At 40.1% G+C, this 12714-nt stretch overlaps 1 protein-coding gene across 6 annotated transcripts in view; it reads left to right on the forward strand.

The window, feature by feature from the left end:
• RBFOX2 (RNA binding fox-1 homolog 2) overlaps window positions 1-12714 on the forward strand; it is a 177626-nt gene that overhangs the window by 130135 nt on the left and 34777 nt on the right. For all 6 annotated transcript variants that reach the window (XM_064513143.1, XM_026117967.2, XM_064513137.1 and 3 more), the window contains exon 5: window positions 10319-10372. In XM_064513143.1, the coding sequence (XP_064369213.1) occupies window positions 10319-10372 (54 nt within the window). The remainder of the gene's footprint in view (window positions 1-10318; window positions 10373-12714) is intronic.

A 12714-nucleotide genomic window follows, 5' to 3' on the forward strand; every position in this document is an offset into this window, starting at 1 on the left:
AATCTTTGGCTAGTGCACCTGACACTGCTTTGTTTTTGCTAAGAGACGTGCCTACCAGAAGACCGTTCATTTTTTGGGGCATAAAAAAGCTTTGTACTATTTTCCCGTAATAGAAAGCCCTGGTATTTTGCCAAGGAAATAATCAGTGACTCCAGTAGATCTCCCTTTCTCTCTGTCAGTGCTGCTTCTCTCGGCATGCTCAGAGCCTCAAGCAGGAATGCAGTTTTCTATGAATGCCCCTCACTGCTACTTCTTTTTTTGGGATCAGGATGCTTTTCCTTAGGTGACTCACTGAAACCGACTCTTTCTCCTACAGGGGACTTGTGTTTGTCCGAGTCTTAAGCTGTGGCTGGCTAGTAACCCCCACCTTCCCCCTCCCCTTTCTGTGTGTCAGGTCACATCTCCTCAACGTCATATCTGAGAGACTCAAAATCCTTGCCTGGAGTGATTTTTCAAAACTACTGTACAAAGAGAGAGATTGGGTAGACAGCAAAGCAGTAGAGGAAGAAATAAATGTAATGGTGGGGAAGGAGTAAAGAAGTCCCTTAAGGATTGAACAGAATGCTAGAGGTCAGCCCAGTCCTAAGGCACAGAGAATTGGCTAATGTTTTAATGTAGCCTTGAGTAGAGGTGGACTTCAGATGTGTTGTTTTGCGTGTGATTAAGGGAAATTACACAACACTTTGCATACTGTTGTCATTTGTGAGAGCTGCAGATGTAAGCATTTCTTGATGAATTCAAATTACTCAGGTTTTAAAATCATTTCTCACCTACTTTGTATCTGTAACTGATCTCTGAAATATGCTAAGGTATGGAACAAACATTTCCTTATATATGTGCTTCTTACAGGGAGGCAAATAAAATAGGCTGCTTAAAACAGGTAATATTTACTCGACATTTCATGTTGACAATAAAAAGACTTCTAGAAAGCTTCTAGAAGGAATAGGTCATCTTTTAATGCACACAGTTCTGCACCAACGGTGGAATAAATCAATAGTTGACCTTGTTCTAGCAGATAAAGAAGAGTTAATAGCTGACCTGAAATCCCGTGGTTGCCTAGGTACCAGTGATTGTTATTTGTCTGTATTTACTTTGTGCAAACAGAATATGGCATCAGTCAGTAATGTAAGGGAGCTTTAGAAGAGTCATTTTCTTTCGGTTTAAACAATTGGCAGGATAACTGACTGTGAAGGGACCTCTAGAAAGGGAAGTGTTAATGACAGCTACAAGATGTTCAGCAAAATCATACTGATGGCCAAAAAGGTATGATTCCACAGTCACAGAAAGTGTGTTGATAAAACACAAAGCCACCTGTAATTAAGGGAGGGAAGATGAGGTAGAAGAGAATAAATCATTGAGATATCGACATGAGTTCAGGGGAGAAGGCAGCAATTTACTACTTACGAAGAGAAAAAAATGTAGGTATAAGCTGAATACAGTATTAGTAACTAGTTGTGTAAAAAAAAAAAAAAAATTGTTTAGTATTTGCTTATGATGTCACAGGAAGTATTTATGCCATGTGTTGTTTTTTATATAATTAATAACAAAGGAGGATGAGACAGGACTTGCTAATATTTTAAAACAGATGGAACCTATATAGGGTATGGCCAAGGATAATGGTCAAACCAAGGAAGTCTCTTATCCATTAATGTCAATTTTTAGCAGCTTCTGGTAAATTAGGGGAATCATAGAAGGCTGGTAGACTGTCCACTTGAATTCAATATAGAAAAAATTAGAAGGGATGACCCAAAGAGGTACACACTAATTAGGCATTTGTTGATCCAAGATAAAAATATTTTTGTGAAGTGTTAAAACATATTAGAATCTGAAGATAGTTAATATTATTCAGCATGATTTAATGCAAGGTAATACCTTTTCAAACAAACATTTTGTCTATTTTGACAACATTGTGCAAAGCAGTAGTGATACAGTGAAACATTGCTCAACCCTTTGATTTAGTCCACATGACCGATTTTGATTAAAAAAAATGCTTGTCTTATCTCAAATAAACAGAACACAGAGGGATTAAAAACCTCTTTAATGATAGATCTTAAAAAGTAGTAATTAATGGGGAGACAGTAGTGATTAAGACCATTTGTAGTGAGAATTTCTGCCAGGGATCTATTTCAATCTCATTCCTATTCAATATCTGTATCAACCATGGAGACAGTACTATCAAAACCTTGCCAGTAAGGTTTGCCATTGAAAAACTATTTGAGGAGGAGGAAGATTAGGTTGCTGTTAGAGGATGACTTGAAATGCCTGGTTAATTGAGGATAAATCCAACAAAAATGTGTGTGATACAGCTTAGTGCAAGGTACTGTGTGTTTGGGAACAGGCTGTCCTCATGGGATAGAAGGCTTTCTTTGGAAAGCATTGATTTGGAAGAATACTGGGTATCACTGAAGATAGTTGCTTCAGCAGTGCAAAGGGGAGTGTCAGGTTGAAGGAGGGATGTGATCTTGCTCCTCTTCAGAGCTGAAAAGGTTATGACTGCATTATTTTGTTTGGTTCTGAGTGCAGCTCAGGGCTTGGATGATGAGTTTTCTTTTCTTTTTTAATGTGTGAGATGTTGGGTGCATGATTTATTCAGCTTATCAAAGAGTTTAGGAGATGACTTGTCTTTGCTGTACAGGTGCTTATGTGTGCATGATAGCTAATAATAAGGGAGTTAGGTGTTTACTGTCATAGTAAGATTTACTAATGGAAGCTGACATTTAACCTATTCAACCTTGAAATAAGAGAACATTTCGTAGTAATTTAGGTTAACTTAAATAATGGAGAAACTTACTGGCAAGTGAGAGAGTTGCTATCATTTAGTGTCTCAAACAAGTTAGCACATCTCTTCAAAAATGTCTATTTATCCAGTTTTTGAGGAATGTTCTGACTTGTGCTTTAAGGACTTCCAACGTGATGTTTGTAGTCCTTTCCTTAGCCACTAATAATAGTCTGTTCCCTTCTCTGTTTGGCTATATATGCAGAAGAAAAATCTCCTCTCTCAAAATGTTTCCAACCCTTTCAGTTTTGTGTTTTGATGGTACCTGTGGTTGCATCTTATGATTCACAGCTTTGGTTCTCTTAGGCCTCAAGAAACAATTTTTCTCCCAGTACAAAATTGGCTGAGATACTCTGGTCAATTATGATGGACTTCAGTGTCTCCTGAGGAATATGGTGCCTGCCATCTGTTCTCAAGATGGATCTTTAATTGTCTCTGCAAAAACAGGCAAAGTGGATTGTTTTGGTGGTTCATAATGTATTAAACCCTTCTTATCTGTTGTGAGAGTCACCATACAAGGAATCAGAATTGATTTTTGTCAGAATTTACCCTGATGAAACAGGGGATTCTCAAGAATCTTCAGATATCCTTAAAAAAGGAGACCGTGTAAGATATAAATGAGGACTATGATGAGTGGGGGGTGGGATAGCAGAGTAGAGGGTGTGAATTCTCTTGAGATCTGGCTTCAAATGGAGGCATTGCCTTTCTTATGACATTCTCACTTCATAGCTATGACCTGTAGGCTGCTATATGCTTGTAGCAGGGAATATCAGCAGCTCTGTTGATAGTGGTTTTTTTTGTTGTTGTTTTTTTTTTTAATTGGGTTATCAGCTACCATAGTAATAGTGCATAGCAATTTTATGGGGATAACTTTAGTTATTAAAGGTGACAGAATGGTAGCTATCCTTATTTTACCAGATTTTATGGTAACCCTGTTATGCATTTCCTTTTCAGAGCATAATTCATCTCTCTACTGTGAGACTCTTTATGCTGTATATTTGCAGTAGACCACCTCTTTGTACAACACAAACAACTCAGCTCTGGGAGCTCTATGATGGTATTTTTGCAAGCTCTGTAGCCTTAAGATCTTGGTCTCTAGCGAAACATTTTGGCACTTGCATGTCCTAAAATATATCAATGGATATAATTTCTCATCCACTTGTATTCTGATGTCAGTAGTGTAAAACACCCCTGTGAGCCTGCAGTTTGAGTCTAAAGCTGTAACAAACTAGACCACTACTCTTCCTCACCAAGATTTTGGTAGAATTTTAAGTCCTTATTTGCCAGTAAATAAATTTAAATCCACAAGTAGTTCACGGTAAACAAGTATTGGCAGACAACTAATCATTGTGAGGTAAGAAAAGTAGGTAAATAATATGATAGAGCAGAAAAGCTCTGAACTGTAGGTCTTGATACAATGCAGAAGCCTAAAGCAGAGAAACAGGAAAGTTGCCCAAAGGGACTCTAGGTCTGCTATTCTGAGTAGGTTGGAAATCTGAAGGAGGAACTCCTGTCTTCTGAATATCAAGACATATTTTATCTCTGTTTCATCCCAGGCTAGTACCTGCCACTGATCACATGTAACAACTCCTAAATGCCAATATTGGAGAAAAAAAGCTTGGGCAAAAGGTGGCCTGTTTGTGATGACTCTTTTATTTATTTGTTCTTCCTGTGGCAAGAGAGAGCTTGCAAAAGAGAGCTTCATCCCTGTCGCAGGGCAGGACTTTGTTTCTACTGATATTGTTTATTTCTGTTAGAAGAGGCATTGCTGTTATCTTGATGTGTTTCATCAGTGCGATTTCTAGAGTCCCCTTTTGTGACTTGTGTGCTCAGCGCTGCTTGAGCAACCTGCTTTGTTTCAATGGCTATGCTAGGGACCATGGTACTTCTGTACAGAGCTACTTGTGCCACTACAGCTGTCAACAGCTATTGTACTGTCTTGCTTTGCAAAAAATTGTGTTTTCTTGCCACAGAACATGGTGGTGATCTTTTGGCGGAAGGCACTGATGGCTGGATCATACATTTATGTGAAGTTTGTTCATGTTTTCGTATGACAACTAGAAGAGTCTGTAGTGACAACAGGCGGAATATCATTTAGGAAACAATATTGTACGACAGATGTTTGCTGGATTTACTCACATAAAAGGTCTGGGTGAAATTATATGAAACTATCTCTTCTATTACCCAGGTTTATAGGGATTCAGTCTGCATATGTGAGTCCTCTCAAACTAAGCTTTGAATGTATGCTGCTTTTGTGGGTATGGTTCCAAGTATCCTTATCATATCTGTACCTCAGCAGCACTACCAGCTTAAGGTGCAGGCACACCTCTGGGGATGACACAAGACAGCAACAAATAGCTGAAAGTGCAGACCTGGAAGCTGGTCAAGTGTTAAGACCTCTGGAATTGTGCCCTGCAGTACCATTCACCTTTGTCTCAGTGTTTTATGTGCGAATCTTTTATTCTTGAGTCAGAGGATAATGAATGACTGAGAAACTGTGTTTCTTGTTACTTTGTTTGCTAGGATGGCTGCAGTCTGTAAATCCTGTTGAAAATCTGTGCTCTTTGGGTTTCTTTTTGAGTCTGGTTTCTAAGAAAATGTGTTTTCTTGGGCAATGGGTCAACCCCAATGTAGCCTCGATGCTTTACTGTCTGTTCAACTGATAAACTATGGTAGGGCTTTGCTTTAGTCCTTAATACTTCTATCATCCTGTCACCAAAACATATTGGTGTAACTTGGCTGAAGGCACATCAGCAGTTTTGACTCTACTGTTTTTAGAGATGTGATCCAGCTTTAGGTGAGACAGTTCATGTATTGCTAGCAGTTCGGCTCTGGCAGACCCCACACTTCCAGAACTAAGCACTAATGAATGCTAGTGTGGAGCCAGCCATCCCGGGCAGAAGGTGTACTCCATGGAGCTGGGAGCTTGGTTATGGGTGCTCTCTGCAGTGTGGACCTATCTTGCATATGAAATGCTCTTGCTCATACACTTCAAGTCTTGAGGACCTAGAATTATTTCCTGCGTAAGAAGTCGATTTCTTGGCTATTTTAAATTTCTGGTGGAATTTAGACTGTCTTTGAGAACTGACTGTTTGGTGTCTTCTAGGTGTATATAGATCACAATGCTCAGCTTTAAGTGAATTTTGTAGGAACAGTACAAAGCTGCTTGGGGGATACCAAGTTCTGTTGTAAGGATGTGAGGTTGTTGGGTGGTAGCTCAAGTTACCTTTTGTTGTTCCATGATTTCTAGAGAATTCTCATTGTACTCCCTGTTGTTGGCATTTTTAGGGTTAAGTTATTTGTCTGACACGTTTTTGGAACTGATTTTGAAAGCTCTAGACAGGGAGATGAGGCAGGGCCAGCTGGAACAGAACATACAGGAGGGACCCTACTAAACTGTCAGTGCCTTGGAAGGCAAAAACTCTGTAGTGCCAGATCTTTCAGATTTATTATATGTAATGTAGTTATAGCCTCTGCTGGAAAAATCTGCTGCTGTCGTTGTCTTCATCTGCTGTCCACTTCATCTGAGTGGAAAGAAGCACACATCATGCGTGCTCTTCCTTGCACGATGCCATTGCCTCTATGATAAGGTACATCACGTTCAAGCAAGAAAACTGGGTTTTGGTCGTAGCTGATGTTTGTTGATATCTTTATGCCCCTTAAAACCATTATTTCTAACAGCCGCTGCTGCCATTTTAGAAGAGATAATTTTCATTTATCTGCATTACAGAAAAATGACTGAAAGCTTGCACAAGGTCACCTCAAGAAATGGAAGACTGAGATAAAACTAGGTTCTATAGTTCCTGTGTCATGACTGGAAGTATACACGCACGCACACTCGCACACACCCCATATGGTAGATGCACAACCAGTTGATGGAAGGAGATGCTGGCCTCTTGGTCACATAATAGGCTTTTTAAGTCATGATGGGGAGCATTTGAGATGTGTGGTCCTGCAATGCTTTCTTCAGAGGCTGCGAACTCCACCCAGGATTTATTTTCATTGCTGCTCTCCTGGGGTTATAGTAAGTAGATGTTTATGGCAATCATTGAGTGAAAGAATCAGGCCCATGAGCGTAGTGATTCATGTCTTCAAGGTCAGAGATCAGAGGGTTAGTCCTCATGGATGGCCCAACCATGGATCTTGTTTTATTTGGCTAGACCCTCTGTCTGCTGGAAAACACAAACATGCATGTATACACGATGTAAAAAATTACTATGGGGGCATTTGGTGTTGACCCTTATATTTAGATGGCCTGGCATTTTACATTATAAAAATTGTGACCTTTTGCTAAGGAACTCCTAAAACTTCCGTTGTTTTCAATAGGCTGTTGACATCTGGTAGGGGAAGCACCGTCAGAGAACAAAGTGCCTTTTTATGTTCCACTAAATTAGATTCAGCTTTGAAGGAGATACAAACTGTTAAAATGAACTAGTTCTTTTTTTCCTGCTTTCCTTCTTCAGGAAAATTCTGGCACGCTACCAAAAAAATGTGCCACCAGTACTGGACCTGCTGTAACCACTGTAGCAGTAAGGACAAGAGCCATGGTGTTATGAGCTGTCAGAGCAGCCATAGCAATGACTATAGCAGAGTCTTGAAGAGCCCAGTGTGCTTCCTCCTGCCATGCCACTGTGCTTTTTTCCAAGCAGTTGCATGGGATAGAGGTCCCTCCTGCCCCTGACTCCTTCCCAGCAAACCTGAGTTTAGCAGTTAGCCTCTGATGTCCCTGTTTCTTCTCTCCCAAGCATTTTCCCTCCTGCCTCTTCGAACACCCACAACTCTTAGGTAGGAAAGAGATGGGGTAAACTGCATGAGTGATTGTAATCTATTGCAGTAGACTTCAAGTGGGTGCTCACTATGGCAGCAGGATTTGATGTTAATTCTGTCATCTAAGAAATTGCATACCTCCATTCACAGGGCACGGAGGCAGTCCTATCCTCTCTTACAGAGCTGGGTCAGACCACTTGCATTCAGCATTACCATCATCTTCCTTCTAGCCTGAAGAAATTACGTACAGGATGGGATTTACTGTTCACGTTGAAACCCTGAGCAGTGAGCTCAGCTGAATGGGGCTGGCGAGCAACTCTGGCAGTAGTACATGAGTATCCAGGCCCAGCTGGGTATGGAGAGAGGAGAAGATGGCAAGGCATAATTGCGCACCAGAAGCTGCATGGTTTGTTCTCTTAAAATCATTATAGTGAAGAAGAAAATGGTGATTTTTTTTGATGGTTTTGAAGATTCCGAAAATAATTTTGGTATTTGCTTTTATCAAGAGCAAATGTGTGGCAAAGCTAGATAGCTGAACTAATTGGGCTGGATCAGATCCTGCTCTTGGGGAGAGTGTTGCTTTCCTTTCCCTCTCGCTTCCAGCTACCCTGGCACTCATCTGACCCTTTGAGCTGATTCAGATCATGGAACCATCACAAACTTCTCATTTATTCTATTTGTTGGGCTAGTTTTCTGTAAGGTTGGTGAGCTGTATCGGTTTACCTACAGGTCAGAATGAAAACTGGGCCAGCTCGTGGAAGCTGGTGAGCCCAGGCAGGAGGGATGAGGGAATGGAGACAGCCCTTAAACAGCAGTGAGCTGTTAAAGTCGTTCAGCCCCAGTTATGTAACTACACTGTGAAACAGTCTGCCAAGACAGAGATCATAACTGATTTCTCTCATGGTTGTGCCCAAGCCGTATGCAACAAAGATGACAAAAAGCAACCAGTGGCTGATCTCCTTCATAGGCAAGCCCACACCAAGTGTGTGATGGAAATAGAAAATGTATTTTAGCTGTGCTTGGTGAAACAGTAGTCCAGTAGTATCCAGCATGAATCAAGCCATAGCTGCTTAGATGTTGAGGCTTCAAGGAAGATGTTGTCACTGTTCATGTTTACATTAGTGTTGTTCAAACTTCATGTAACGTAGGATATTGTGAACTCAATTGTTCTTGAGATGAACAGAAGATCAAGTATTGTCCTTAAGCAATAGAACAATGAAAACATCTGTGAACTAATGCTCATTAAAGAACATGACTATCTCCTTTTTAAGAATGGAGAATGGAAACAGACAAACTATGGCTAGAGCTGTTGGAAGCATTTTGTGTAAAGACAGCCATGGAATACTTGTTTGAGAGACTTAAAAGCTTTTAATTGCTTTACGTATTTAAAGCTTCTCTTCAGTCACCTTGGCTTACTGTTGTAAATGCTCCACATCTGCAAACCTGGACACAAGTCTTTCAAGCAGGGCACTTGGAAAATGAGCAATATACCCATTTAACTCCATGTGGCAAAGCATCATATTAAGAACACTGTGGCAGAGTGGCAGAATCACAGTGCCCAGGGGTTGTGTTCATCATTTTAGGATCCTAACTGTAAGAGCATCCTTTCTTTTCTAGTTTTCTCTTCTTTCATTTGCTACCTACCTTAAAACTTCTGCAAGGAATGAGATTAAAATGAGGTTGATGGAAACTGTTTTGCAAAGAATGGGGTGGGAAAAACGTTCAGGCATATGACTTATTTGAGAACAATATATATCTCTAGAACAGAGACTCCCCTGTATGTGTGCTCCTGAAAGCCAGATGTTGATCTGTCCTTCTGGAAAGCAAACCTCCTATTTGGAAGAGTAGCATTGGCACTTGGAGAAGACAGAGGATCTTGAGGCACTGGTGATGTGGTCATGCCTTTATACCTGCAGGTTGCTAGTTTGAATCTGTCCAGTTCAATACAAAAATATTAAAATAGGTTCCCAAGAGAAGGATATGGTCCATATGTGGTTCCATGGAGTGTGGTGAATCCTGTTTCCAGCTTGTAGCTCTCATTTCCCATTTTTGTTCTGTGCTAAGTAGCTCTTTGGAACCAGCTGTTAAAACAGTACGGAACAGACTGGAGCCCTGGTCTCTCATGAGGTCTCTAGGCTAAGGCAAAGTCAGAATTGTATTGTATGTGATAAACTTGCATATGTTGTCAACAGCTTCCTGTATGTCACAGGTTGAAGCGAATGATCTGCTTTCAAAAAACAAACCGCTGGGGTTTGACCATTTTCATAGTCTCTGAAGATCTGGTCAATTCTTTGGAAGGCTTTTCTTTTGAAGGAAGATTTAGAGTTATGAGTTGCTGAAGCTGGGAATCTTATGTGACTGTCCCCTCCAGAAAAACATTACTGTTAAGTTTTTCTCTTTATGATAGCAACTTTAAGAGGAAGGTGAAATGTTGAATTACATCTAAAAAATATTCTTTGTCTTAGATGAAATAGTAGAACAAGGGAAGAAAGGAGAATTTTTTAGATTAAAAGAAAGAAAATAAGGCAGTTTATGTTCCTAAAACGATTCTCACAAAAGTTTAAGAAAAACAATAGTCAGAAAACCTGAATCTGTGACCAAGAGAATCTGCATGTCCTAACCTGAGAGAACTGGGTGTTACTGGAATTTTATGCCTTTGTCTGTATGCTAGAAATGGAAATATTCTCACCTCTCTTCTTGCACTAAACCAGCCTCCAAAAGTTGTGAAAAATGGATTGCCAAAAATAAATCATTTTTTTACTTGTCTCTCTGCAGCAATTTGGCAAAATCCTTGATGTAGAGATCATCTTTAATGAGCGTGGCTCCAAGGTAAGTCCTGTTTCTGTACCCACTTCTCTTGTTTTGATTTCACAAAGTAAAAGGCAGTTCATTGCCTAGAGAATATACTCTGTGGAGATCAGCAAGAGTTAGTGTGATGGGGGAAGGGAAAAGCTATTTTGGGGACCATCTCCTGTTCCCTCTGATTCAAGACTCTGAGCAGGGTCATTTCTGGGCAGTATGTCCAAATGCTCCTAGACAGTCCTATCTGTGATGTGAGATCAGGTTCCCCAGCCCTTTTAACAAATAGGGAGTTACCTGAGCCTTCATATCAATCAGTTCTCATTGCACTGGCGCAATGGGTGTCCTGTGGGGAAGTCAAAATAAAGTAAAACAGCTTTGTGTGATGGGAGCTGAAAAAAATCTAACCCCCAAACCATATTTTCATTGCATTAAAATACTTCCATAGACACTAATATCTCATATGTGGAAGGATTTTTTTACTCTCATTTGCAAAATTCTTGAGTATTTCTGAGATATTGACCTTTCATGTCTAAGATATTTGATAATTAATACAAGAATCTTCATTCTCCCTGTCCTACCCCATGTGGACCTCTCTCCATTGAATTTGCATTTGCACACCTATTTTTGTTTTTAAGGTATACTAAGAGGGAGGTTTTGCTGAGTGTTAATGGTGATTTATTTCTCTGGAGATGAGATTTCAAATGTTGCTTAGGTCAAATGCAGAGAGATTCAGTGATTTTTGTCCTAATGGGCAATTGGTTCTCATCACATAACCGATATCACTACAATGACAAATTGATGTGATTCTCTCTCTGCCCAGGAGGTTCAGCACTGGAATAGCAGGGAGTTTTGCAGGTCAGGAGCGAGGTGCATTGCCAAAGCTCTATGGGGGAAGCTTGCACAGTGCATGTCTATACTCTGCTTGACTTAATCAATGCTAAGATTCCCATTTTCAATTAAAACAAAATTTCCCTACTCCCCCCACACGCGTGTGTGCACATGTGTGCATGCACACATGAGATTTTGATGTTGCGATTCAGCTAAGCAGTTTCATTTTAGAGTCTATGCCTTTCTCTTGGATTTGAGGTTCACTCTCTTAAGGTGGCCTCCTTGCTTCAACATATCTTATGGAGTATGTTCGTGTTCAGAGCCCTTTGCAAATCTTCACTGGTGTTCCCCAAGATGAATTCCGAAATTCTTCAGTCCCTGTATTATCTGGAAACCAGAAAGCGGTTGGTATATGTACAAAAGAAATGAGATTTAGTGCTTTCTCCTATCCTTCAGTTGTGCTTAATACCTTTTTTTTAATAATAATAATCTGAACAAATAGATGTCTATATGGCTTAGTTTGAGGTTTTTACTTCCCTTTGTGGATAAAAATCTATACGCCTTACCAAAACAATCAGCTATGCTGAGTTTGTAAATATTTATTCTGCTCTTTGCTGTTCCTCTGATATTTATAGGCCAGAGCGGTCTGTGAATTACTCCTGATTTTAGCCATTTCTATGTGGCTTTGGGAATAGCCTCTGGCCTCTAGCAAATCCCTGCTTTTTGGAACGTAATTGCAAAAGCAAGAAAAAAAACGGCTGGCCTGACAAAGAGATGGAGCTCTATCCCTCAGCCACTTCTATATCTGTGCTTTCCAGCACAATGTTTTCTTCTCCACATAGGAGATTCACACTCTTTCACCTGTACAGCCCTGTATTAAACACCCACAGCTGCCCTTTTCCTTCCAGGCAATACTAACATTGGAGGCTTTTTGTGAAGACTTAATTTATGACTATGAAAATTACCTTTTGTGCAGTTGTTAAAGCCCAAGGCTTCTGGTTTTCAGTTAAAACAAAAATTGTTGCTGAAGAGTTCCTCAAAGAATTTTATCCTGAACTCTATTAAATATATGAAAAAGAAAGCAATCCAAAGAGATGTTCTTCCAGTTCTTGACAACATAGTTTTCTACTGCTTTTTTGTCAACTGACAGCAAAAAGTGGTTGCAAAACTGATAGCTGCTTATGTGAGGGATGGGGCAGAATCTGAACAGAATGAGAAAACACCCAAAGAATAATTTTGTGGTATCTTTGTATCCTTCTCTACCCCAAATAATTCATGGTTTAAAAAGAATGCAAGATTATTCCTGCTTAGCATGAAAATGGGAGGCCCCAGTGTTTGAGTGGGGTGTAGCTGCACGAAGCACCTGATATTCACATAATGGAAAAAAAGCAGTTTGGTGATCTGATGGTGAAGCAAAGGAAATGGATCTTTCTGGAGGCCACTCACTCACTCTTGGGTTCTTCCTCCACCCTAGGAAAAAAAAATCTGAATGCATTTTCCTGCCCTGTGGTTTCCATTCTAATCTAATGATATGAAACCTC

The sequence above is a fragment of the Dromaius novaehollandiae genome, chromosome 1, assembly GCF_036370855.1.
Source record: "Dromaius novaehollandiae isolate bDroNov1 chromosome 1, bDroNov1.hap1, whole genome shotgun sequence".
In the NCBI taxonomy this organism is placed as follows: Eukaryota; Metazoa; Chordata; class Aves; order Casuariiformes; family Dromaiidae; genus Dromaius; species Dromaius novaehollandiae.